The sequence below is a fragment of the Lithobates pipiens genome, unplaced genomic scaffold, assembly GCF_037356315.1.
Source record: "Lithobates pipiens isolate NorthernLeopardFrog02 unplaced genomic scaffold, aLitPip1_a1.2 Scaffold_17, whole genome shotgun sequence".
NCBI lineage: Eukaryota > Metazoa > Chordata > Amphibia > Anura > Ranidae > Lithobates > Lithobates pipiens.
In genome coordinates this window covers 4,830,557-4,844,906 of record NW_027507755.1, presented here as the reverse complement: position 1 = coordinate 4,844,906, position 14,350 = coordinate 4,830,557, and the positions used below count along the sequence as shown (strand labels likewise).

General features: G+C 47.9%; 1 protein-coding gene across 2 annotated transcripts in view; it reads left to right on the top strand.

Moving 5' to 3' along the window:
- The window catches only part of PIWIL4 (piwi like RNA-mediated gene silencing 4), a 524,721-nt gene that overhangs the window by 290,577 nt on the left and 219,794 nt on the right, over positions 1-14,350 (top strand). For both annotated transcript variants that reach the window (XM_077484954.1, XM_077484955.1), the window contains exon 10: positions 13,514-13,637. In XM_077484954.1, coding sequence (XP_077341080.1) covers positions 13,514-13,637 — 124 coding nt within the window. The remainder of the gene's footprint in view (positions 1-13,513; positions 13,638-14,350) is intronic.

The following is a 14,350-nucleotide window of genomic DNA, read 5'->3' as shown; positions in this document are numbered from 1 at the left end:
TTCATAAAAATACCTGCTGTTCCTACCATTAAGCTCTTTGTTCAGGCTTTTCCTGATATAAGGTGGTAACTGTCTCCCAATTGTGCTCCTGCTTTATCACCCAGTCTGGTGGAGACTATGAGCTGCCTGCTCGCTCATTGTCTGACTTTGTTGGTATATTATCAGATAGTCCAGAACTATGATGTACAGCTAACACTAAAGTGAGTACCGTATATACTCGAGTATAAGCCGAGATTTTCAGCCTCTTTTTTGAGGCTGAAAGTGCCCCCTCGGCTTATACTCGAGTCACCGCTGTCTGACTGCTCGATCAGCGTATCGAGCAGACAGACGGCGGACATTAAAATTCAAAAGCCGCGCCTCCTTCTCCGCCTCCGCCTGTGATAGGCGGAACACTGAATTTCCCAGCAGTCAGTGTTCCGCCTATCACGGACATCTGCTCATTCTCATACTACGGACGAGGATGAGAGGATGTCCGTGATAGGCGGAACACAGGCTGCTGGGAAATTGAGTGTTCCGCCTATCACAGGCGGAGGCGGAGGCGCGGCTTTTGAATTGTAAAATGGCCGCCGAGAAGAGCGGCGATCCTGGAGCGGCGATTCATCGGCACGGCACGGGACGGAGGAGGCACGGGACGGAGGAGGCACGGGACGGAGGAGGCACGGGACGGAGGAGGCACGGGACGGAGGAGGCACGGGACGGAGGAGGCACGGGACGGAGGAGGCTCGGGACGGAGGAGGCTCGGGACGACGGCGGCTCGGGACGGAGGCTCGGGACACAGGTAGGCTGGACACACACACAAGGCTGCACGGACACACACACAGGGATGGATGGATGGATGGACACACACACACACACACACACACACACAGGGATGGATGGATACACACACACACACACACACACAGGGATGGATGGATGGATGGATGGATGGATACACACACACACACACACACACACACAGGGATGGATGGATGGATGGATACACACACAGGGATGGATGGACGGACACACACACAGGGATGGATGGATGGATGGATGGACACACACACAGGGATGGATGGACGGACACACACACAGGGATGGACGGACACACAGGGATGGACAGCCATGTCTCACCCTCGGCTTATACACGAGTCAATACGTTTTCCAGTTTTTTGGGGGTAAATTGGGGGCCTCGGCTTATATTCGGGTCGGCCTATACTCGAGTATATACGGTACATTCAAATGGCTGCTGTTTGAAAGAGGCTGAAGAGGATCACGGGACTAAAAATGGAAAATAGTTTAAATCTAAAAAATGTTTTGACACTTAAAGTGTTCATGCTTGGTGAAAAAGATTAAACTATGAAAAATCTAAAAAAAACAAAAATAAGAATCAGTAAAAGTAGGGATCTGCAGATAGCACCCTGATATAAAGTACATATAGAATTGAAATACAGTGCCTTGCGAAAGTATTCGGCCCCCTTGAACTTTTCAACCTTTTGCCACATTTCAGGCTTCAAACATAAAGATATAAAATTTTTATTGTTTGTGAAGAATCACCAACAAGTGGGACACAATTGTGAAGTGGAACGAAATCTATTGGATTTTTGAAACTTTTTTAACTAATAAAAAAATGAAAAGTGGGGCGTGCAAAATTATTTGGCCCACTTGCGTTAATACTTTGTAGAGCTACCCTTTTCTGCGATTACAGCTGCAAGTCGCTTGGGGTATGTCTCTATCAGTTTTGCACATGGTGAGACTGAAATTCTTACCCATTCTTCCTTGCAAAACAGATCGAGCTCAGTGAGGTTGGATGGAGAGCGTTTGTGAACAGCAGTTTTCAGCTCTTTCCACAGATTCACGATTGGATTCAGGTCTGGACTTTGACTTGGCCATTCTAACACCTGGATACGTTTATTTGAGAACCATTCCTTTGTAGATTTTGCTGTATGTTTGGGATCATTGTCTTGTTGGAAGATAAATCTCCGTCCCAGTTTCAGGTCTTTTGCAGACTCCAACAGGTTTTCATCCAGAATGGTCCTGTATTTGGCTGCATCCATCTTCCCCTCAATTTTAACCATCTTCCCTGTCCCTGCTGAAGAAAAGCAGGCCCAAACCATGATGCTGCCACCACCATGTTTGACAGTGGGGATGGTGTGTTGAGGGTGATGAGCTGTGTTGCTTTTACGCCAAACATATCGTTTTGCATTGTGCTCAAAAGGTTCGATTTTGGTTTCATCTGACCAGAGCACCTTCTTCCACATGTTTGGTGTGTCTCCCAGGTGGCTTGTGGCAAACTTTAGACAAGACTTTATGGATATCTTTGAGAAATGGCTTTCTTCTTGCCACTCTTCCATAAAGGCCAGATTTGTGCAGTGTACGACTGATTGTTGTCCTATGGACAGACTCTCCCACCTCAGCTGTAGTTCTCTGCAGTTCATCCAGAGTGATCATGGGCCTCTTGGCTGCATCTCTGATCAGTCTTCTCCTTGTCTGAGCTGAAAGTTTAGAGGGACGGCCAGGTCTTGGTAGATTTGCAGTGGTCTGATACTCCTTCCATTTCAAAATGATCGCTTGCACAGTGCTCCTTGGGATGTTTAAAGCTTGGGAAATCTTTTTGTATCCAAATCCGGCTTTAAATTTCTTCACAACAGTATTACAGACCTGCCTGGTGTGTTCCTTGGTCTTCACGATGCTCTCTGTGCTTTCAACAGAATCCTGAGACTATCACAGAGCAGGTGCATTTATACAGACTCATAATATCCATATAGTCCTGTAGTCCATAAACTCAAAATCTGTATCCAATCATGTAGTCCATCTCCAATATTCAATTATTATCCCCTGATGGTAAATTTCAATCTGGGAGAGATATGACACATCTGGCACCCTCAGATGATGTCAATACGACGAAACGCATCAGGGTGGAACCATACGATACTAGCACAGCAGGATTGACAGGAGAGAAGGAGGAGAGGTGTCCGGACCGGGAGCTATCAGCGGGGAGCAACTCACAGCTGAGGGCGGTAGGACTATCCTTCAACCTTGCTGATTCAACAAGCTGTATATATAAGAACCAATGTTCTGAAAGACTTTATGTTTGTGAGTGCAATGTTTGACGGTTTTTTATTAAATAAAGTATTCTGTTGTGTGATGGAATTACACTATATGCGTTTTTTTATGATTATCCTTTTCTGAGATCTTGAACGCATGACATATGATGGTGATGGAGACCTGAATTAAGAACCAACAAGAGTTTCCGATAAGGCTTGTGAAACCAGCTGAGTCTGGTAAGAGTAATACCAAAGGGGGACTTTTCACTACCACAGATCCTCCTGAGTGGGGTGTGTGTGAGTGCACACGTGGAGGTGTATTTCGGGCAGAAGTGCAATACATGTCAAAAGTCTAAAGAACTGTTTCATATCTCTCCCAGATTGAAATTTACCATCAGGGGATAATAATTGAATATTGGAGATGGACTACATGATTGGATACAGATTTTGAGTTTATGGACTACAGGACTATATGCATATTATGAGTTTATGCATGAGTATTTTGGATTACCTGATCATTTATTGCACTTAATAGCCATTTTTTGTTAAATGTAGTATTATGCGCTGTTTTTTCTATTGATGGATTAATTTATCGTTTGATGAATTGATTTATTTTATAGACTTTAGTGATACTGAGCGGGTTTTATTTGATATAAAATCTTATTTAAAGCAGCTGCTGAATAGGAGGGAAATTCCACAGTCCTCAGAAGAAAAACACACTATTTTGGGGGTGTAAGCGCTTGTGTTTGTGCATCTAACGGGGCGGTTGTTATATGTAGCATTTATACAGAGACTTGATTACACACAGGTGGATTCTATTTATCACCATCAGTCATTTAGGACAACATTGGATCATTCAGAGATCCTCGCTGAACTTCTGGAGTGAGTTTGCTGCACTGAAAGTAAAGGGCCGAATAATTTTGCACGCAGTTTAAAATATCCAATAGATTTCGTTCCACTTCACAATTGTGTCCCACTTGTTGGTGATTCTTCACAAAAAATAAAAATTGTATATCTTTATGTTTGAAGCCTGAAATGTGGCAAAAGGTTGAAAAGTTCAAGGGGGCCGAATACTTTCGCAAGGCACTCTATATGCAGCACTTCCACAAAATAATCCCACCACACTGACAGTGTAATGGAATTTGTTTTCTGAAAGAGCTGCATATATTAACAGCTTACAGACCGGAAGATTTGGCTGCTTAATGACCAGGGCATTTCAAGTGACAATTGTGCGGCCGTGCGACGATGTGCCTATACAAAATTGACTTCTTTTTTTCCCCACAAATAGAGCTTTCTTTTGGTGGTATTTGATCACCTCTGCGGTTTTTATTTCTCTTATATTCACCGACCAACACAGCTCCTCTCTGTAACAAAATGGGTTGTTAGCCCTATCACTAGGAGATACTAGGTAAAGTTGTAATACAACACTTCAGAACTCTTAGTTCCGCCCAGGGGGGCGGTTCCTTAGGCTACAATCCCCACAATCTGCCCTAGCAGCCTCGGTTTTATTTTGCCTAGTGAAGGAGATAGACCTAGGAACCCTGCGGGCCCATAGGTCTGTGTTTTTTTGATGCAGAAGCTTTGCTTTTTGTGCAAGATGAATGATTCTGTGATCTTCTATCAACAACCTGCTGGGTGACAGGCTGGTTCACTTTTCCTTGTAGTCTCCCCAGTCCGGCCATCTAACGTGTGCAGGTCGCAGCTAGGGCTCGGCAGGCCACAACATACCTCAGCTCCAGAGGTGGTTGGTGAGCTTTTATGCTCCGGGGCATACATCTGACCGGACTACTGATGTCTGTACTGATCAGGAGTTGGCTACAATGGAATGTCTCCCAGCTCTTCAGGACTGGTAAGTACAGCTCTCCCGGTCTCGGCAGGGTTGAGCAGCTGGACATTCCCTGGGAGGTCGATTCGGGGGCCCCCTCATCCCCTCTCTTCTCTCCCCTGTCCCTATCTCCTACGGGGGGGGGGGGGGCATGCATGGATGCTGAGTAGTGTGTGTGTGCCCCTGGGCTCTCACCTGGGTTCTGACTGACTGGGGGTGCCTGGATCTTGAGTGCTTGAACTCCCGGGACGCGCCTGTGAGGTTTGCCCCTGTGTCGGTGCAGTGCTGTGTCTCTGCCACATGTTTTTTTCTGCCTCTCATGGCGCTGGCTGGCGGACATTTTCGGTGTGGGCAATGGACAGCATGCTTCTGGGCTTCAAGTGGCCATTTTTCCGGTGATTCCCTATTCAGAACACTGGCGGCCATTTTCTTGAAGCCGGACCACGTTTTTTTGTGCACTAGCAGCAGCTTCCTGTGTCTTCTGCTCCCTGTTTGTCATTACAGAGCACTGGACAGCTTTCTATGTAGTCTGGACACGTTTTTCAGATCGCTCAGCGATCATTCACTGATCGTTCTGACGGACTGCCACTGACACAGCTTGGGCCCCTCTGCATCTGGGAGCGCTAGGGGTCTACAGGCACTGCTGTAAACAGCGCGGAACTCCTTAGGGTGGTGAGTCCGGCGGGTTAGAACCCATCAGTCAGCGAAAGCAAGGAGGGTGGGACTGTCACTGTCCTAAGTCCCCTTTGGGTGGCAGACAGGGTAGGGTCAGCATAGCTTCAGAAACTGGTGTTTCTTTCCCCGAAATCCAGGCAATTGCAACCGGGTCACCAGCGGATGGCCCAGTGCCTATGGACACCCTGACGGCGGTCCTCAATTCGTTCATTGCCAAGATGGAGGCGGCACGTTGGAAAAATGGTGCAAAAAAGCAGCCCCTGTCCCCCTCCCCTCCTCTGGGGAGAGCTCTGACGCAGACTGGGTTCCTGCTGAGGCTGGTGACCCCTGCTCTGTCTTGTCAGATGACCAGGACCGTTCGGACAGCGAGGATGAGTCCCCGTCCGGGTCAGTGCCTGACAAAGTGTTTGTTGGAGCACTTATCACAGCTGTGCGTGATACCCTGAAGATTCAGGAGCCGGCGGATCCATCTGCTGATGTACCGGTCCCTTTTGGGTCCCGCAAGCCAGCACGTTCACCTAAGGTATTCCTGTATCTGACTTATTTTGAAAAGTTAATTTACAAGGAATGGGGTCGCCCGCAATGGACCTTTTCGGTCCCCAAATACATGGCAGTGCGTTACCCCTTTGAGGAAAGCCTTCTCAAGAAATGGTTGGCTCCTCCGGTTGTGGACCCCCCCAATATCCAGGTTAAATAAAGTAACCACGATCCCGGTTGAGGGGACTCCTGCATTCAAAGATCCCACAGACAGGAAGGCCGAGGCAGTTGCTCGTTCCTTGTTTGCACTGCGAATTGGGAGAGCAACAGGCTTCCCCTGTCTGCATGGAACTAGCAGACCAACTAGTCGTTAAGCAAGACGTTAAGTACGTCTGTGACATGGCCCTGGAAACTCTCCCTCTGTTATCCAGGGCTTCAGTGTCAGCTGTGGTGCTGAGGCGCCTAATTTGGCTAAAATGCTGGTCTGCTGACCAGGCATCCAAAAAAGCCCTGACGGATCTTCCTTTTCTTGGCGACAGGCTCTTTGGAGCCTCTTTAGATGACATTATTAAAAATGCCACAGGTGGTAAGAGTACACTGCTCCCACAGGCCAAGGAAGCTAAGGAGCCACACCGTAGGCAAGGGCCCTCTTTTTCCACTCACAAATGGCTTTTTCCGTCCGACAGGAGCTTCGAAAAATCGTCCCCAGCCCGACAGGACGCCCACGGACGGTCAAAAACGTCCCTGGAACCGCAAGCCTAATAAGCCTGCAAACAAAAGTGCTACCGCATGAAGGTTTGCCACCAAACCATGTCTCGGGTGGGGGGTCCCCTTCGGGAGTTTGCAGCCTGGTGGTCCTCCCGGTTATTCGACCAATGGGTCTGCGATCTGATTTCCACAGGCTAGAAGATTGAGTTTCTCTCTTAGCCGCCAAGCAGATTCTTCCCCCCAGCATACCCATATTCCCGATTTGCCGGGAGGCCCTGTTGGGGGCGGTAAGGGATTTGCTGAATCGCGGGGTGATTGTACCGGTTCCGGACTCGGAACGATTCCAGGGATTCTACTCAAATCTGTTTGTGGTTCCCAAGAAGGAAGGGGTATGTCCAATCTTGGACTTAAAAGCCCTCAATCACTTTGTAAAAGTGCAGAGGTTCAGAATGGAATCAGTTTGCTCAGTAGTCACTGCGCTCCATCAAGGGGACTCCCTGGCGTCCTTAGACATCCAGGATGCGTACCTGCACATACCCATATGCCTCATCAAAAGTTTCTGCTTTTTGCAGTCGGGGAAGCCCATTACCAATTTGTGGTGCTTCCCTTTGGTCTGACATCAGCCCCCCGAGCCTTTACCAAGGTACTGGCTCCAGTTTTGTCGTTGCTGCGACAACGTTGGATCACGATCGTAGGATACCTAGATGATCTCCCCCTGAGGGCATCTCCCTCCTCAGAATTAGAGGAGGATTTAGCGATCACCATGCAGACCCTGCAAGAATTTGGGTGGCTGTTGAACCTAAAGAAGTCGGTGCTCGTGCCGACCCAGCATCTGGAGTTCCTAGGTTTGCTGTTGGACTCTAGGGAAGCAAGAGTTTTTCTCCCTTCAGACAATCTGCAGACTCAGATCTGTGGTCAAACTACTGATTAACCGCAACCTTCAGACAAATTGCAGACTCAGATCTGTGGTCAAACTACTGATTAACCGCAAGTGGTCCTCGCTCCGGTTTTGCATGCGAGTACTGGGACTTATGGTAGCCTCCTTCAAGGCAGTACCTTATGCCCAGTTCCACGCCAGAGTCCTGCAGAAGGAGATTTTGTCAAAATGGGACAAATCTCAGTTGTCCGTAGATCGACAGATCCAGGTGAGCCAGTCAGTCAGGGAGTCACTGATCTTGTGGTTGAGGTCCCCGGTGATTCAGTCCGGAAAATCGTTCCTTCCTCTGAAATGGACGGTGATCACAACGGACGCCAGTCTGTCCAGCTGGGGTGCAGTGATGGGGGTTCAGTCAGCTCAGGGCCTCTGGTCGACGGAAGAATCCGAGTTGCCGATCAATCTGCTCGAATTAAAAGCGATCGGGCTGTGTCTCCACACATGGTCGATGAGCCTTCAAGGGCATCCGATCAGGATACAGTCAGACGACGCCACGGCTGTGACATACGTAAATCACCAAGGGGGAACAAGAAGCTCAGACGCTGCACGGGAGGTCGCTCACATACTTCGGTGGGCAGAACGACACGTACGTCGGCCATTTACTTCCTGGGAGTGGAGAACTGGCAGGCGGACTATCTGAGACGACAGATGCTGGACCCAGGAGAATGTGCATTGCATTTGGAGACATTCAGGCTGCTGTGCCTGAAGTGGGGCACACCAGATGTGGATCTACTGGCCTCCCGTCCCAATCGGAAGGTGCCAAGAGTCGTGTCCAGGACGAGAGATCTGTGGGCAGACGCGTCAGACGTGCTGGTGGCTCTGTGGGATCAGTACCAGCTGATCTGTGCCTTTCCTCCACTGAAACTGTTGCCACGTCTGCTTCGCAGAGTGGAAGCTGAGGGGATCCCGGTAATTCTGGTTGCCCCAGATTGGCCTCAGCGTCCTTGGTACGCCTGGTGGCAGACGCTTCCAGGCGACTGCCGTTGTGAGAGTACCTCCTATCTCAAGGTCCAATTCTCCATCCTGCTTTACCATCGCTGGCTTTAACGGCATGGCTATTGAGAGCCAGGTGTTGAGGAACCGGGGTCTGTCGGACTCTGTGATTCCAACTATGTTGAGGGCACGGAAATCTTCTTCTCGGAAGATATTCCATCGTACCTGGAAGGCCTACATCTCCAAGTGTGAGGAGAAAGAATGGCATCCGCGCTCCTTTGACATATCCAGGATCCTGCTGTTTCTCCAGCAAGGAGTTGACCAGTGATTGGCATTAAAGAGGAAGTAAACCCTGATGAGTTTACTTCCTCTTTCCTTCCCTGCAAAGGTAAAGCATAATGGACTACTATGCATCGCATAGTAGTCCATTATGTGTCACTTACCTGACACAGGAGCCAGCGAAGTCACCGCTTTCCCCTGTAGTCCGGCACATCCATCTTCTCGGTGGGTCTCGCTGCCCCGCCGCTGTCATGCAGCGAAGCCACGATGACGTCACTCTCGCGCATGCGCACGGGAGCCGCCACTCGCGGCATATCGGCGTTGACCACGGCACGCTCAGTGCGCCTGCGCGCCTCTGTTTACGGCGCATGCCCCGCAGACAGCGGTGTCTGTCTTTCGGCAAATATCTCCTAAACCGTGTAGGTTTAGGAGATATTTCTTGGACCTACAGGTAAGCCTTAATCTAGGCTTACCTGTAGGTCAAAGTTGGTTGTAAGAGTTTACAACCACTTTAAGCACCATCAAAGGACAAATTTCAGCCTTAGCTGTTTTTTTTTAACGACCCCTGGCATCGCACTCCTTATTGAGTACCTTTGTCCAGGGGGTGCGACACGTAGTCCTCTTGTGTGTAGTCCCTCTGGTGCGTCCACCGTTACCCCCCTGGGATTTGAACCTAGCGGCGCTTCAAAGACCGCAATTTGAAAATATTAGGGAGATTCCCTTGTTGACTCTTTCCCAGAAAGTGGTCTTCCTAGTGGCCATCACATCGGCCAGGAGGGTTTCGGAACTGGCGGCCTTGTCCTGCAAGTCACCCTATCTGGTTATCCAGAGGGATAAGGTGGTGTTGCGTCCGCAACTGTCTTTTTTCCCGAAAGTGGTCTCGGCTTTTCATATCAATGAGGACATTGTATTACCATCGTTGTGTCCTAAGCCGAAACACCCTAAGGAGGTGGCCCTTCACACTCTGGACGTGGTTAGGGCTCTGAAGATGTATTTGTCTGCCACGGCTCCCTTTCGGAAGTCAGACTCACTGTTTGTTTTGGTGGCTGGTCCAAAGAAAGGCATGGCGATCTCGTCGGCCACCATTTCCAGGTGGATCAGACAGATTGTAGTACAAGTCTACGCCTTGAAGGGGCAGGTGCCCCCCTTTCCGGTCACGGCCCACTCCACAAAGGCAATCGGAACGTCTTGGGCCTTTCTGACACCAAGCGTCAGGCACTCAGGTGTGTAAGGCGGCGACCTGGTCGTCTGTCCATACGTTTACTAAGTTCTACAATGTAGACGTCAGTGGATCGGATGATGCCTGTTTGGCCGCAAAGTTTTGCAGACAGCCGTGTTGTTGCAATTGAATATGCAATAGATATTTTTTCCTTTTTTTACTGTTGTGTTAATGCACTGTTGCATTACTTTCGCAGTTCGCTGCGTTCTTGGGGATCACTCCTGTTGAGGGTACCCTGTTGTGCGTGGTGGTTTTTTTCACACACTGCTGTTCTTTTGTGTGGGTATAGCTTCACTAGTTCCCACCTGCCAAGGTGGATGAAGTTTTTATGCTGTTTTTTCCCACCCATTGTTTGGCACTGCTTGGGGACGTCCCATTTTTTTTTACAGAGAGGAGCTGTGTTGGTCGGTGAATATAAGAGAAAATAGGATTTTTTGTACTCACCGTAAAATCCTTTTCTCTGTAATTCGCTGACCGACACCACACCCATCCCTCCTTTCTCTCTTTGTGTTATATTGCTTGTTGAAGTACTGAGGCTGCTAGGGCAGAGTGTGGGGATTGTAGCATAAGGGACCGCCCCGCCTGGGCGGAACTAAGAATTCTGAAGTGTTGTATTACAACTTTGCCTAGTATCTCTTAGTGATAGGGCTTACAACCCATTTTGTTACAGAGAGGAGCTGTGTCGGTCGGTGAATTACAGAGAAAAGGATTTCACGGTGAGTACAAAAAATCCTATTTTTTTTTGCGCTATAGACAATTTTGAAAAATGTTTTTTCTATAATAAATACCCCCAAAAATGTTTTTAAAAAGCGAATTTCTTCATCAGTTTAGGCCGATATATATTCTTCTAGATACTTTTGGTAAAAAAATTGGACATAAGCGTATATTGATTGGTTTGCGCAAAAGTTATAGCATCTACAAACTATGGAAAAGATTTATGGCATTTATTTTTTATTTCTTACTAGTAATGGCGGTGATCTGGGATTTTTTTTTCTTTTTAGCGGTACTGTGACATTGCGGCGGAACTATCGGACACTTTTGACATATTTTTGGGACCACTGACATTTATACAGTGATCAGAGCTACAGTGGTGACGGAAAGTATTCAGACCCCCTTAAATTTTTCACTCTTTGTTATATTGCAGCCATTTGCTAAAACCATTTAAGTTCATTTTTTCCCTCATTAATGTACACACAGTACCCCATATTGACAGGAAAAACACAGAATTGTTGACATTTTTGTAGATTTATTAAAAAACAATTACTGACATATCACATGGTACTAAGTATTCAGACCCTTTGCTCGGTATTTAGTAGAAGCACCCTTTTGATCTAATGCGGCCATGAGTCTTTTTGGGAAACATGCAACAAGTTTTTCACACCTGGATTTGGGGATCCTCTGCCATTCCTCCTTGCAGATCCTCTCCAGTTCTGTCAGGTTGGATGGTAAACGTTGGTGGATAGCCATTTTTAGGTCTCTCCAGAGATGCTCAATTGGGTTTAAGTCAGGGCTCTGGGCCATTCAAGAACAGTACCGGAGTTGTTGTGAAGCCACTCCTTCATTATTTTAGCTGTGTGCTTAGGGTCATTGTCTTGTTGGAAGGTAAACCTTCGGCGCAGTCTGAGGTCCTGTGCACGCTGGAGAAGGTTTTTGTCCAGGATATCCCTGTACTTGGCCGCATTCATCTTTCCCTCGATTGCAACCAGTCGTCCTGTCCCTGCAGCTTAAAAACACCGACCGACACAGCATGGCTGAAATATAACAAAGAGTGAAAAATTGAAGGGGGTCTGAATACTTTCTGTCCCCACTGTATAAAAATGCACTGATTACAGTGTAAATGTCACTGGCAGGGAAGGGGTTAACACTAGGGGGCGATCAAGGGGTTAATTGTGTTCCCTAGTGTCTCTAACTGTGGGGGGTGGGGGGTGGGAATGACTGGCGGAGAAGACAGATCATTGTTTCTGCTTTCTAGGAACAAACAATCTGTCTCCTCTCCCCTGACAGAACAGGGACTTGTGTGTTTACACACACAAATCCCTGTTCTAGCTCTTGTTCTCGCAATTGCGGGTGGCTAGCGGCGATCACACTCACCGGCCACGGGCATCAGGTCCCCCGCCATGCCGCAGGTGTGCCTGCCTCTGGTGGCTCTTAAAGACATACCCGTATGGCGATTCGCAGGAACGTGACACTCTGCTGACGTATATTGGCGTGAGCCGGTTGGCAAGTTGTTAAAAGAGAAGTATAGTTTTTTTTTTTACTTTTTATATTCATACTTACCTAGGTGGATGCAGCATCAGAACGATGCTGCAGCTCTCCCCCAGCATCTCTGCACTGAGAACCGAGCCACCAAACACCGCCGATGGCTTGGCTCTCTCACCTACCCTAGCGGAGAAATGCTGTTTGTCAGTTAGCATCTCTCCTGCTCTGATCCTCCACGCTCATTGGACCAGTGAGCTGTGGAGGGGCGGGGAGTAGCCATCTCAGCGGTTTGTTGAGACTGCCATCAGTCAAGGCAGCTGGCGTATCCAGACCTCGGAAGTCAGGATGACACGGTGCCTCGACTGATAGCAGCAACGTCAGCGGAGAGTGGACTTCAGACCGCTCTCCGATGAAAACGGGTAACAGGAGTGCAAAACAAATTGCACTCCCGTGACCCAGAGGAGAAGCCCGGCCTAAAAAGCTCAGGCTGAATTTCTCCTTTTAATTGAGTTATTCATTACTTTATGGTCTATTTATAAATGTTTTCATGTGTGAAATGTGTGAATCTGTGGTTAAGGTGGTCTTAAAGTGGTTGTAAACCCTACGACAAAAAACAAAACAAAAAAACAAAACTTCCAAGACAAAGGCATAATTAGCTAGTATGCATAGCATACTAGCTCTTTATGAATTACTTACCTGAGATTGAAGCCCCTGCAGCTGTCCTCATACACCGCTCCAGTGGCTGACATCGCTCCTGGAGTAACTTCTGGGTATCGCGCTGTGAATCACGCTGTGATTGTCCAGAGCCGCGATGACGTCACTCCCGGGCATGGACACGGGAGGCGCCAGTATCGCCACATCACTGAAGCATGGCATGTACATGCCATTGCTTCAGTTTGCTTCAGTGCACATGTGCCGATGACATCGATACATGCAAATACAGGGGATATCTTCTAAACCATCTTCTAAACCGTTCAGGTTTAGGAGATATCCTGGGTAGCTACATTAATAAGGTAGCCTTATTATAGGCTTACCTGAAGCAAAAAGTGTGTTTTAAGGGTTTACAACCACTTTAAAACAGCCAGGAAACTAACAGTTTCTAAAGGAAAGGACAGCAATGACACCATACAAATTTTATTTTTTGCATTGGCTGTAAACTGCTGTGAAGTTTAATGGTACCATTTACATATATTAAATAATCTGAATGTATTGAACTCTGTCTTCTTTCTTTCCAGCAATACAATCTAGAGCTGACTGACTTATTCCAACCCATGCTGGTCAGTACCATGAAAGTTAAGAAGGAGACAACTGATGCTCCCCGCGCTGTGCACCTGATTCCAGAACTGTGCTACCTTACTGGTATCAACCATCATTAGATTAAATGCATTGCTCTTGTTTCCAGGCTGCAGAGGGTAGAAAAGAAAGGGGAACTTTTAAGTGGATACCACGGTCACTGTAAACTTATTTTGGGCTGGGTGATTGTTGACAAGTTTAATCTTATGCTGACCTTTTTATCACTTCAGGACTTTCTTTTGAAGTCCTTGGTTTCCTCAATGCTCCAGCTAAATTTTGTCTTCAGATTTAGACCAAGGGAGGATTATTTTCTCTTATATTCACCAGCCGACACAGCTCCTCTCTTAGCCATTGGGTTGTTACGCCACCTTTAGGAGTGGACTAGGCATAACATGTTATAAAAAACACAGAACTTTTAGTTCCACCCAAGGGGCGGTGCCTTAGGTAACAACCCCCCAGCCTGCCACGCAGCCTCAGTTTTATTTTACCCATTGAAGGAGAAGGACCTAGGAACACTGCTGGCCCATCGGTCCATGTTTTTTCTGCAGAAGCTTTGCTTTTTGCGCACGATTAAAGATCCTGTGATCTTCTATCAACAGCCGGCTGAGTGACAGGCTGGATACCCTTATACTTGTAGTCTCCCCAGCCTGGCCAGCGAGCGTGTGCAGACCAGAGCTACGCGCTGGGTCGGCCGCGGCGTACCTTAGCTCCAGAGGTGGTCGGTGAGCGTTAATGCTCTGGGGCACACATATGACCGGGCTACTGATGTCTGCTTCACA